Genomic DNA, 13171 nt, shown 5'->3' with positions numbered 1-13171 from the left:
ACCTTGGCATAAAATCTCACAAAATTCCCAAATGTAAACCATCCGGCCATATGGCCTATGAGACACAATTAAATCATTAAAATCCACATAAAAATGTTGAACTTACTAGTACATGATTAAAAAATGAAATATTATTATACATGCTGATAATTATTGTCCAGGACTAAAGCGTGATTTCGTCCATAATGCATTGGTGGTATCATTTCATGCATATTTTTCCATGCATACATTTTCACGTGATTAAGCAAAACACATGAAAACAGATTTGAAACCACATGCAGTCTCGTTTATAGCGTCAGTTTATATCTAGAGAGTATATGCGGCCGAGCCCTGGTCAACACTTCATCCTGGTTAGACACATGTCTAGTCTAAGGACGTCTGTGTTGTATCTTATTCCAACAGTTACACAAGTTATCATGCTGTGAATTCAAAACACGTGCCCTCTTTGCCCTCTTAAGTGTGTGAGTGAGCATCAGCGCCCCCGCTTTTAGTGATAATCAAGCAATATCATGGCGGGGGACACCAGATCTGTGCTTCACCCATTCTAACCTCATGGAGAGCGAATCAGAATCGGTGTATATTGATTGCCACGTGATATCCTTTGTGGAAAAGAAAATTCATGGAATGAGGATATGAAATGAGATTCAAAGTTCCCTTCAAAGCGTTTATGATTTTATCTCCACATGTAATGTAGTCTCAAATAATTATGTTATACGTAGCATAACCACCTTTTAAAACGTCTGTGAAAATAATTAGTGAATCATCTGGAGGGTCCCCTGTATCCCAACATTTCTAGACAATTGTTGCTACAACCTTGACTGGCAGCCGGACCGTCGAGTCAGTTGACGGAAATACGGACTTGCAATGTTATGTTCAGTATGCCTTGGCAGGAAGCAACTGTTGGTGGTAACTCCGACAAGGATACAACCTATTTTCTGAATGCTGCAACACACATCAAAGCCTCAGCTCAATAAGAGTGAGGGCGGACATCGGATAAAGTGGGAGAAGGCGTCACTTATCAACTCCATATATTACACGTACATGGAACATTGAATTACAATATTACATAACGATGTGGATCATACAAGTATTACATGTAATGACATGGCTTGTGGCTTCACTGGTGCAACGGATATCTTGACGTTAGAGTTTGAAGAAGTTGCTGTTGCTCAAAAGTATCCCAGCTGTCGTATAAAACCTCGATCTAACGCGTCTAGACAGAAGACTGTGTTGCTGTACGAGGGTGAAAGTTTGTTCATCGACCTGTGCGTTACTGGGAGACAGGAGGTATCTGTCAAACACTTAACCTATTCAAATGATGGACCAAGTGATAACATCTCAATTATAGCAGACGGAAAGACACTTGGAAGCATTGCCACGAACAATGAAACAAACTTTGGCTATGATTGGAACATATTTCACAAAATCCACAACATTGGGGAGCAACAGGGTATAGATGATGGGAGATGCACCCTGGTCATAAGAGCTCTTTACACCGACACATATGGTTTGGAGCTTGACTGCCTGACGCTTGAGTTCAGTAACAGTATCTCAGTGGATGAGATTTTGTGTAATGAGACAGACACGAAAGAGACTCCTCCAGCAACTTACCAGTGCAAAGGTAAAGGTGAGTAAACGTTTTAAAATATACTCCACATCAAAGGTGCAGGGCGCGAAAGGCGATTTAATGCAGTAATCTATTTGAACTTCATAATGCCATATTGTAAGCTATTCATTGCCGCAGTGTGTGTGCGTGCGTGTGTGTGTGTGTGTGCGTGTGTGTGTGTGTGTGTGTGTGTGTGTGTGTGTGTGTGGTGGGAGGGAGGGTAAAAAATATACGGTACCTTTCAAGTGGACTGATACTCATTATTATTGGATATTTAAACAGCGCTCATATGCATGCAACTATTGCTTGCTCAAGACGCTGGTTTTGCTTTCCCTCCATTATTGCATGCCAGTCTCAGAGTCACATCACATTAAAGTTTGTGACGACACGGAAAGAGTCTGCAAATGAAGTTGACTCCAAGGTTTTCACACCCGGTCACAGATGGGCTCGATCCTGACATCTCAGCCATGCTGTATCACTAGCCGGGTGCTTTCGCCAGCTCGCCATTCGTGCCTTAAAATTAGTAGTATTGTTTAGAGAAATTCATTATGTATTTTTAAAGGTCACATGCAACGTAAAACACAACTTCAAGCAACACACATTCTGATACGTTTGGTATGCACTTACTGACAATTCAACCTATAAAGTTGAAAAAAACGCGATGAAAAAAAGCCAGCGAAATCAAACGAGTTCAAACGATTCTGCGCTGGGGGAAAATGTTGTTCCAACAGCTATTCTGCGCTGCGCTCATAACGCATGCGCAGTGAGTAGGTTCACGGAGCATGAAACAGTATGCCTGCCCCTAGTATGAAGTTATGTGCAGTCGTCTGATCTTGGTTGTGTACATAAACAAGTAAATAATATACTCGTTACATAATAAAGCATGGTGATTGTGATAAGCAGACTTTGTCAGAGAGAAAACTCAGTGTCTGGGTTTTTCACACCCATATGTCTTCCTACCTTGTCTTCTGCTGATGACAATATGCAATGCACAACGTCATTTACTGACAATTTGCAATTTGAAATTAGCACCTATCGGGCTTATAAGCCATAAACAAAGAGTCGGTTAAGGGTATCGGCAAATGAACCAGTGGCCAGTGACAAGGTGTCGCTACACATCACTGCACATCCACCGGTCCAGGTATCGTGGCTACTTCGTTTCGAGGGAGGTAAACCCAGGTACAAAATATTGCACTTTTGATTTGCGATTACATGTATACGCTTATAATTTTGTTTATTTGTCTTTTCACAATCACCAATGCATTCTATATATCATGACCAAGTGATAACTGTGCTTTAATTATGTTTAATGTTTGTGTTGCATGTGACCTTTAAAGAAGTGGAATGTGAAATGATGCATGTACAAAAGCTCACGCGTCTGAAGAGTTGTATTATTTAAAATCGGAACGGACAATCCAGTGATTGAATTCATGGACATCAATCTTTGCCTTTGGGATTCGTTGACAATTGATCGCTAAATCTCGTCGGCCTCCTCTTACGACAAGCATAAGTAGTGCTATGTATCTATATGCACATTTCTATATGGTTTTAAGATTGATTGCTGATTCACTATAACTGATCATAATATAATGACGTGTGATGTCATGTTGCAGACAGACCGGACACAGCTGACAACACTGACAACACTAGTACTACGATGACTATGACTCCAGCATCGTCTTCACTTTCAACGACAGCTGATTTTCCTGTTCGATCAGAGACTGTTGTATTCACAGGCGATTCTGGAGTAATTTCTCTCCGCCGAGCCACGAAGTTTGTTTGCCAGGAGGAGATGGCCAAATTTCTTGTCACGTCGAGAGACACGAATATACTATACATCTCTACATTACACAGATCATCTATCATCGCCCCAGTGCACCCAAGTTTTGCTCTGAGCAACACGCCCGATTTTACAGAAACACGCCCATCTGTTCTCATCGAAGGGTTTTCTGGTCGCGGAAAGAATATGTGGGTTGTGATTGACGACAAAGACACTGAAGTATCTGTCCTCGTCGTGTCAGTCCCTGTTCCAGGATTTGGACAAATGTCGCCGAAGTTGATTTTCTACCAAGACGGCCATTTACGTCTTTTCCCGTACCATCCAGTTTATGCCCAACCCAAGTTTTACTTGACGAGTCCTGACGAAGGACAGGGAACATCTGGCCTTGACATTGATACCGTTGTTGTAGCTGTTACAGGCACCGAATTAGAACTTAAAGTAAAGAGTGGAAGTCACGTGACGAAGATATACATAGGACTTGAAGGAGGGACGACACGGCTAACGGTGATGGTTGACAGGGAGAGAGAGTCGAGACTCCTGTCTGTTGTAACACCATGCTGGTTTGGCGGTGACCCTTTTATGCGTCTCTTTGCCCGTGTCGGGTCTAACGACTATAGGTCTCTGTTTGTATCTTCCGAGCCATTATCTGGGGAAAGTATTTCGATGAGAATCGACGAGAAGAAAAAGAAATAGAATAGTTACATATTGTTTAAAATCGTCCAAATCGATTGATGTCACGGACTCTCCAGGCTATGTCATTGGAACCATTTATCGTACCTCTATTGTATACCTGATGTAAGCCATATATCCAATTTCATGAACACTGTGCCGCATGCCATATAATAAATCATGCCCCATTTGACAAATGCGTAAATGTTACATGCAGACAGGACATGTGACCAGTTTAGTGTTGTTGTTGTTGCAGTCTATCGTTCTGTTCGACCTACTTTATCACGTGTTGATGTGTGTTATGCGCACACACCTCCGCACGTAAGCCTGTATATACAAATGTATGCCCCTTTCTTCCTGGGCACGAGATGTGAATTATACTGTAATTCAGACTACAGTGTGTTTCATGAGCAACTGAAGTTGAATTACCAACTGAGTATTTGATATGATCAACTGAACTACACAGAGAACCTCACCCAAGTGCCTACTGATTTCGAATATGGCAACACGAGTTGATAAAGAAGCAAATACCCGAGGCTTGCTGGGGATATATTTACCTTTATCAGTGAGTGTTGATATAATTGATATCAGCAGACAGGAGAGTGAGATTCTGTTTCTCATTCAAAATCATTCTTTAAGTTTTCAATGAAAAGTACTACCATTAGATTTCCATTGCAGCGATGCCATAGCATTGTGACGACATCGACTTCATGACGTTATAACATCCTCAGGACATTGTATAAAATCTACGGTCAAATAGATATCTCCTGTAGGAATACAGTTTTGGATGATAAAGTGGTTTACTGAACCTTGGACTCGGACTCAAACATTAGACATTATCAATTTAAGGGCTTACCGAATATGAGGTTGTTATGTTTGGCATGTAATCACTGAATCGCTCTCCACGGGTCCAAAAGCCGGATATCACATTATTGCAACAAGCGCATATGTAGGCGGAAACGCATGCTAAGATTGGGTTTGCGTGTGTTTCCTGATATCTCCTGAAACACATTCTCAGCGAATGTTGTTTTAGGCCCAAACACCTTTTCCATGCATGAATTTCCGGATTTTAAACTGGACTTGTCTAAGTATATATTCAAAAGTGAATACCCCAGTATATGCTTACTCTTCGAGTTCTCCCCAAACTGTTAATTTTGCTGAAATTTCCAAATGTTCTCTAGGTTTTCTTGGCTATGAAATATGGCCATTTAAAGACACTTGTAAATATGTAGTTTTTTCAAATGCTCTCGTGCCTTAAAAACTTCCGCATCTCTCTGGATATCAAGGGTATATATTTGAACAATTGCATATGTTCATGTTAGCACTACAATAATTAGTCTTCGTTATTTGTGAACAAAGAGGGATAAACACATAAGTGCCTCAATGGACGACCGGATTTGATTCCTCACATTGGCCCATTTCGGGTGTCCACCAACATGATATTGCTTTAGTGTAACAGTTACTAAAAGCTGAGCGAAACACGGCTCGGTCACAAGAAGTACTTTCGCAACTCATACAATACAGCAATAAGAAATAAAAGTGACAGCTGGCAGTTGTTATTGCGACGTCACGTCCGTCAATACATCAGCTGCTACGAGTTTACCATGCATGAGTGCGGGCACGATTTGTAAGGCCCATTTCAAGTGTCCTAATTTTCAAATTAGCTCACAATAAGTCAAGCTAACTCACAATAAGTCAAGCAGGCGGGTATTTACATTTCTGCTTAATGATACACTGGATTAAAAACATAAACTATTTCAGATTCTAACATGCTTCGGCGAAAGATCAAAGGCGCCGACAAGGCTTTATCAGACGATAATGTGCCCTTTTTTGTATTACGTCACAATGTGTTGACGTCAATGCGCCATTCCAGTCTGCCCCCTCGTAATCGAACTTTTTTGCATTACGTCACAATGTAACCGACGTCACGATGGATGTCAGCTGCCATCTGAACTATTTCAGAAGGTGAACAGTGAAAGAGTGCTGTGACGCCGATTGTGGTAATACTGGCATCTCTTCCTTTGCTGACACTATGGTTACATATGACTAAGGTAACCTTAGTGCAGTGTGAAAGAAGAGGAGTTTAGGTTAACCTCAGTTAACCCCCTGGATGCCACAGGGACATATATGTCCTTCCTTTACATACCTCACTTGGAAGTCCAATAAAATTCTAAATATACCACGCATATATAAATACTTTACAGTTTTGAATTCTGCGGAAAATTCCCAGTTTCTTGATACCATCCACTATTATCTCAGACCAAGTTAAATGGCTTAAAATCGCCTTTCAAAATAGGCTTCATCGTAAATGTCGCCATTTTTCAGACTACACAAAATCGAGATTCACAGCGTTATTTGCAGTATGTTTTGAAATGTGAAAATCGGATAATTACTGGGAGTAATGAATTTCAAAAATAGCATATTAATGATCACTGATATCAAGTTTTCATGTAACCAGGAATGATAATTCTGAAACGTCACCGATGTACCCAGAATCGGTTGGGATGTTTTCGACAATACACTTACACGAACGCCGAAGTGCGCTTTCCGCCATATTGGTTAGTGTTTACAAAATCACGTTTCGAGAAGGCCGGTATTGAGAAGCCTATTACATCATGCATACTTCATAGTTAGCTGCGACAAATGCATCATTGAATTCCCCATATATCTTAGAATCAAATTACAAATGGTCTTTGTCACCAATACCAACTGTCTAGACAAAACGAAACGAAATATACTTTGTATGAAAACGAACGCTATGCTCGAAAGACAGCGCTTCACTGAAATGTAAACAAAGAAAAATTCCAATTTTACACTGCGTAGCATTTTCGGAAATTTTCCTACATCCAGCCCTCTAATCATTGCTTACAATGGCTCAATACGCTTAGTATATTCTGGGGAAAAGTATCGTGGCAAAAAGTAGCAAATTGAAAATAGATACAATGAAATAATTTGGTAATTCATAAGAAACTGTCAAACATTTAGTGCAGTGTGACGCCATGACTGACGCAAAATCACGCAGAACGACAACGGTACTTATCGGCATTTCTGGCTTCTTCCGTCATTTACAATGTAAACGATAAGAACATATCACAATACACAGATAGTCAGAATAATTCTGATTACTTACATCTCACATTTATATACAAAAGATCCCTGAATCAAGCAAAAGGTCGTCGCAAAATTCTGTGTACCCTTCTCAGCGAAGCCGCCATTTTGAAAGAAATCGGTCATCGGTAGTGATGTCACACGTCAACATTGTTGCACATATTAGGCCTTTTTATGAGGTGAAGGTCGGTTGAACAAGAGTAAACACAATGCCCATACCATTCCGATTGCACTTTTAGAATTGTGATGTATATTTTGCGCATCGTTCAGATATTTTTTCATGAAACTGATTTCAGTATCTACATATATCCATGTTCAACACCATATCATGTGTGGATGTAAGGTACCCGTTTTTATTCTTTGAAAGCTTTTGATTGTTTGAATAATATTTACATGGGAAATTGACTCAGTAATTGTATTATACCAAATTTTAAGCCTCTACACAAGTGTTGGAAGATCACACGTAGCCATTACTGCAACATGTGCTTTAGTTCCCGTGATATGCAATATTCAATACGTTGGGACAAATATTGCAGTTTCATATGAACAGGTTAATAAACAGCGATTTAATTCCAACATATAAGTAAAACGGATAATATTAATGAAAATGATTTGTATATTTTATCAAATGTAGGGGCACACATACTACTATTCAAAGGAATTGTCTTGTTCATTGTATTGGTTTGTGTCGTTTTTATAGACAAAACAATTATGAATATTAATTGACCAGGTGCGAGTTTGTCAAAACGTTTCATGATTCATTATCATTGTTTTCGATAATAAAGTCAATTCAAATGCGATTAAAATATGTCTGATGGCAGAATGTCTAACTCAAACAATATTTATACGGAAATTGTTAAAAATATATACATCAGGTCAAGTCTTAATTTGGACAAGCCTTACGTCCATTTTCTAATACTTCTTTACTGAAAAAGCGATCTCTTTGTACCTTTCATTGCATACTTATGAAGGGAATTGATTTCATAATCATGAGAAGAAAAGTCTTTTTCCTAAATGAATACTCAATGAATATTCAGGTGTTGTGAAATTTTCATTTATGCTAAATTGATGCTAGACTGGTGCGCGTGTTGCTCACAATAAGATATGTAGTAAAACCGTGTGATTGTTGATATATTCAGGACACTATTTCAGTGATAAAACCATCCATTTTATATTTTGGCTAAAAAGTGTTGAATTCTGACACAGAAGCCGAGATCCTTTACACATTGAGTGGAAAATAGGTTAGATATATACTAATCAGCAACCAGAGTAGTCTTTTGTCCGACGTCACAAAATGCACAAAACATGCCGTGACAATAACTAAAATGTCGCATTATTTTCAGCTATTTCATTACGTTTGAAAATGTGGCTGTTACTCCGTTACTAATGATGGAAAATTAATAAAAATACATCTACACAAACAAGAGAATATGGGAATATAAGAACTAAAATATGTATCGGATAGGGACATCCAAATCCCTATTGCCTGCTTTTTGATGTAGTACACTTGCATCTTTTCTTACAAATTGTGAAACTCCCAGATGGCATCCACTCACACTGGGGAAATTTGTATTGGAATAGTTTGGTTCACTGTGAACAAAACATCACGAAAATATACTGTCCATATCCACTGCAAATTCTCTCCATGCGATCGGAGTTACATTGACCTAATGTAAACCATAGCGGAGTTATGCCCCCTTACCTTTGTACGTGCATGACATCTCTGTCGACGTTTGACGTCATAGTAGAAAATCGATTTTTGACATTTATTACGGGTCATTTTTGATTTTGTGAGTATGACGTTATGCATTAGCACATACATCCATTTCATATACACTTATGTCGTTCAGATATCAAGCTGTATTTTCTTCGCTCACACTTTCCATAAAGATGCCAAATTAAAAAAATCGTAGCAGAATGCTTTTATTGGTGCACGATAAAAAACTGAGAAATTTACTGTTTTTGAACACACACAAAAGTTTTGGACAACTTTTAGCAGTGTCTATTTCTCAAACCCCTGAGGTAGCCGCAATTATATTTATACCAACGGATAGGAAATTAAATATTCTACATGTCTGTGCAATTTCATAGCCATACGCAGATCCAGAACCACGCGAGCGCAAATCTCGCACAACGAAAATGTGCGCCTGAAAAAAAAACTCGGCATCCAGGGGGTTAAGGTTGCTTTGTGAAAGGAGCCCCAGATCTTAATCCCACTGAGAATGCGTGTGGACTAACGAGGGATAGAATAAACCCCAAACGTTTCGCTGTGGATGAGGTCTAAGGCCGGGCGGGCCAGCGAGTCCTAACTTGACACACAGAAGGAAGCAAGCTACAAAGACATATTTTATATCATTGGAAAGATCTGGAGGAGATGAACACGAAAGGTTCATGTGCCAGTGTGCTCACGTGTTAATAAGCTCACAAATTGGCTCTGAAAACGCATTTCTGCAGAAAGTTCTCGCAGATTTTTTTTTCTACAGAAATTTCTGGCAGAATTTTGTTTCCTGCAGACATTTCTGGCAGATTTATTTTCCTGCAGAAATTTCTGGCAGAAAATTTTTATTTCACCACCAGAATTATCTTAATTTTACAAAATTAGAGAGTTTAAGTAATGATACCGCTGCGTGTGTGGTAGTTTCATGTTTATTCCAAATAATAAGCACTTAGCGTGATCAACTGATCTGATATTTTTGTTTTGCCACCAGAATTATCTTAGTTGAATAAGAGTAAACACCATCGTTATATAATTTAATATAGACTTTCTTTAAATGATGTCGTTTTCCTCTGTTTAAAGTCTATTAGTACCAGACAACCGAGTATTTTACAGTGTGAATTTTACCGTATTTCATTATAGCTTTTACAATTTAAAAGGCTTATGCATTATTCCCATCCGTTTCATTGTAACACAATTGTAACTTCTTAGTGGATTCACGTCGTGCAAGATTAATTTAGGAGATAAACATCATGTGTTGGCCAATTTCCGGGTGTTATTGAGTATTTGAAGCACGGGAATGCATTTGGAACCGACGGCGTCAGCAACATGATGTTTATCGACATTGTAAACACAAAAGTAAACCAAAGGGGTTTTAGTGTCTGCACTAGTTCACATCGAATACGGACACAGCAGTGAAGTGTCATCAGCTGGCCGTTTCAGCTGGTTCTCATGGTAGCATCTGGAGTTGCTCATTTGTGACGTCATTCTAAATTTACGTCACAATATGATTTGCATGACGTCACCACTGTTGATGACACAACAAAACAATTGTTAATGTGTCAATACGCGGTGAATAGTCTTTCAGTTTCCGGGAATCTAATACCATTTAATCATGTTTTTCAACCAATCAGATTACAAAACACAGTAACTTTTGGTTTACAATTTAACAGTATTGGGGTGCTTTTTCCAATCCCAATAAGCCTACATTGTTTTTGTATGCGATATGGATTGAAGGTGAATAGAGACGAAACCGGACATAGACTACATGCATACAATAATGACAATGTAAGACATGTGAGCTTTAATTTGAATTCATCAACATGCCCGAGAAGACCAGCGTACCAGATGAGATGATAAACAATACCTATGCGACAATGCATCAGTGTTCAAAGTGACAATACCCGCGAAAATGTAACTGCCTCGTTGAAACAAGGATTTATGCCGAAGTGGCCACTGAGTTTTCACGACTGTTAATCCCATTCAAGAATGACTAATGTGGTACAATATCCTCTTTATATTTGTTATTCCTACCCTTTCTTTAACCAAGATCCTAGTGAGGGAATTCTTGTCCCATCGTTACAGAAGCTAGTGAGATAAGCTTATTGGCGTGTTTTCGTAACAAAGGGCAGTGGTTGAAATGTTAAATTGTATAAATGTGTCTGTGATGATGAAAGTTTATATCACTGTTCTAGTGTACCGTCGGCATATTATCAGCGACATGTTTTTCAAACAGGAATAGAAAGAATTGGTTGGTCACTCGTTGATTTGTACGAAATACAGCGTTAAACAGTTTGAAAATACTCGAATCATTATGATTCATCCATCCACTTCTAAGCATGCACAATAGAATAAGTTGTTATCCATAAATATTATATACTGAAATGTTGGGTTTTGTACATACAGACCTTCAAACGGCCAATCTGAGTTTGCACCCAGTTCCGTCCGACCCAGTCATCCGGGAAAAATGGAGGTAGTTTGTTTGCAACCCACAGACGTAATAACATGTTATGTGTACAGGAATCGCACATGCCTGTCGGTGTAATTACATAGTGTGCCAGACAACAGACCACAGGTGCACGAGCCATAAATCAATGTAGTTTGTTTATGGTGTATAGCCTAATAGGTGTTAAGTTGGTCAATGATTGAAGTTGAGTATTGCATAATGCCATTAGTAGACAAGTGACAATAAACAGACATTGCGCTTTGTCTGTGACATAGACTGCTTGTCACAATCAATATATTTTCTATATTTCCATATACATGATTTAAAATATTTCAGTTTTCAGGCTGAACAATGAAATTAGCATTTCTAATACTACACATTTTTTTGTTGAAAACATTGGTTGCAAATATGCAGGTACTGTACCAGTGTATTGTTATTACTGACGAACCAGGATGCTTGTAAGCACAAGGAACATCTCTTAAGCTTGTTCTCCCACTTCGACCGCAAATCACTTGTGTTTATACGAGTTGGCTTCCCGGTTCCAGCTAATCATTGTTATGGGTGGCGAAACCACTCCCACCCCACCCCACCCCCCATCGTGGTGGGGAAGCGTTTTTTTAATCGTGTTATTTTTCAACTTCATAACTTTAATTTGCATTTTTGATAATTTGTTACCGAACCGAACCGAATCAGAATCTGCAAAGAACTATTTTGTGTTGCATGTGACCTTGAACCGACAAGACGTACTGTTGTTTCAAAGGCATTTAGAAGTTTGAGGAATCAAACTAAAAGTGCTTTATGGTTCAACTTCTTTAATAATAAAAGGTCACTACGTTTCGAGACAGATTCTAGTCTCTTCTTCAGGTGATGTGAGGGTAAAACTAAAGGGTTGTAGTATATATACACATAACAGTAGACTGATAACAATGGGTAACAAGATATACAGGTTTCTATTAATTGATGTACAGGCTTCGATTGATAGATGTACAGGCTTCAACTTATGTACAGGCTTCAACTGATTGGTGTGCAGGCTTGTGTTGATTAGGTTAACGAGTTACAGGTAAAGATGTTTGGATAAAGATTAGTCACTGAGGATAAGGTGGTTCCATGCATTGGGTAAGACGTACTGGATATACTCTATAAAACGTCTATTGTCCATGCAGCACCAACTGGCATTGTTTCGGTGTATTCCCCGAGTGGCCGCTCTCTGGCTTGCGCAATTATTAACCGCGGTGTCCACTCAAGGACAACAGAACCGGAACGATGACCGCTTATAGCGACAACCTGATAAACCACCAATTAACAGTCGTGAAAACTCGGTGGCCACTTCGGCATAAATCATTGTTTCAACGAGGCAATTACATGTCCGGTTTCGTCTCTATTCTCCTTCAACCCATATCGCATACAAAAACAATGTAGGCTTATTGGGATTGGAAAATGCACCCCAATACTGTCAAATTAATCTTGCACTGGTACTAATAGACTTTAAACAGAGGAAAACGACATCATTTAAAGAAAGTCTATATTAAATTATATAACGATGGTGTTTACTCTTATTCAACTAAGATAATTCTAGTAGCAAAACAAAAATATCAGATCAGTTGATCACGCTAAGTGCTTATTACTTGGAATAAACATAAAACCACTCACGCAGCGGTATTACTTAAACTCTCTAATTTTGTTAAATTAAGATAATTCTGGTAGTGAAATTAAAAAACTCTGCCAAAATTTCTGCAGAAAAAAAATTCTGCCAGAAATTTTTGCAGGAAAAAAATTCTGCCAGAAATTTCTGCAGAAATGCATTTTCAGAGCCAGTTTGTGAGCTTATTAACTCGTGAACACACTGGC

At 38.9% G+C, this 13171-nt stretch overlaps 1 protein-coding gene across 1 annotated transcript; it reads left to right on the top strand.

The window, feature by feature from the left end:
- Positions 1-1104: 1104 nt before the first annotated feature.
- Positions 1105-4120, top strand: LOC137280731 (uncharacterized). Its single transcript, XM_067811952.1, has 2 exons — positions 1105-1627; positions 3220-4120. The coding sequence occupies exons 1-2, from the start codon at positions 1105-1107 to the stop codon at positions 4077-4079; spliced, it is 1383 nt and encodes a 460-aa protein (XP_067668053.1). The 3' UTR covers positions 4080-4120.
- The last annotated feature ends 9051 nt before the right edge of the window (positions 4121-13171 follow it).

The sequence above is a fragment of the Haliotis asinina genome, chromosome 4 (genome assembly GCF_037392515.1).
Source record: "Haliotis asinina isolate JCU_RB_2024 chromosome 4, JCU_Hal_asi_v2, whole genome shotgun sequence".
NCBI lineage: Eukaryota > Metazoa > Mollusca > Gastropoda > Lepetellida > Haliotidae > Haliotis > Haliotis asinina.
The sequence above is the reverse complement of the archived record's forward strand: the minus strand, read 5'-3'. Positions and strand labels throughout refer to the sequence as shown.

Excerpts from the sequence above, each read along its gene's own strand:
- LOC137280731 (XM_067811952.1), top strand. The coding sequence starts at position 1,105 with ATGGCTTGTGGCTTCACTGGTGCAACGGATATCTTGACGTTAGAGTTT. Across the intron at positions 1,628-3,219 it reads TTACCAGTGCAAAGGTAAAG|ACAGACCGGACACAGCTGAC; the intron begins GTGAGTAAACGT and ends GTCATGTTGCAG.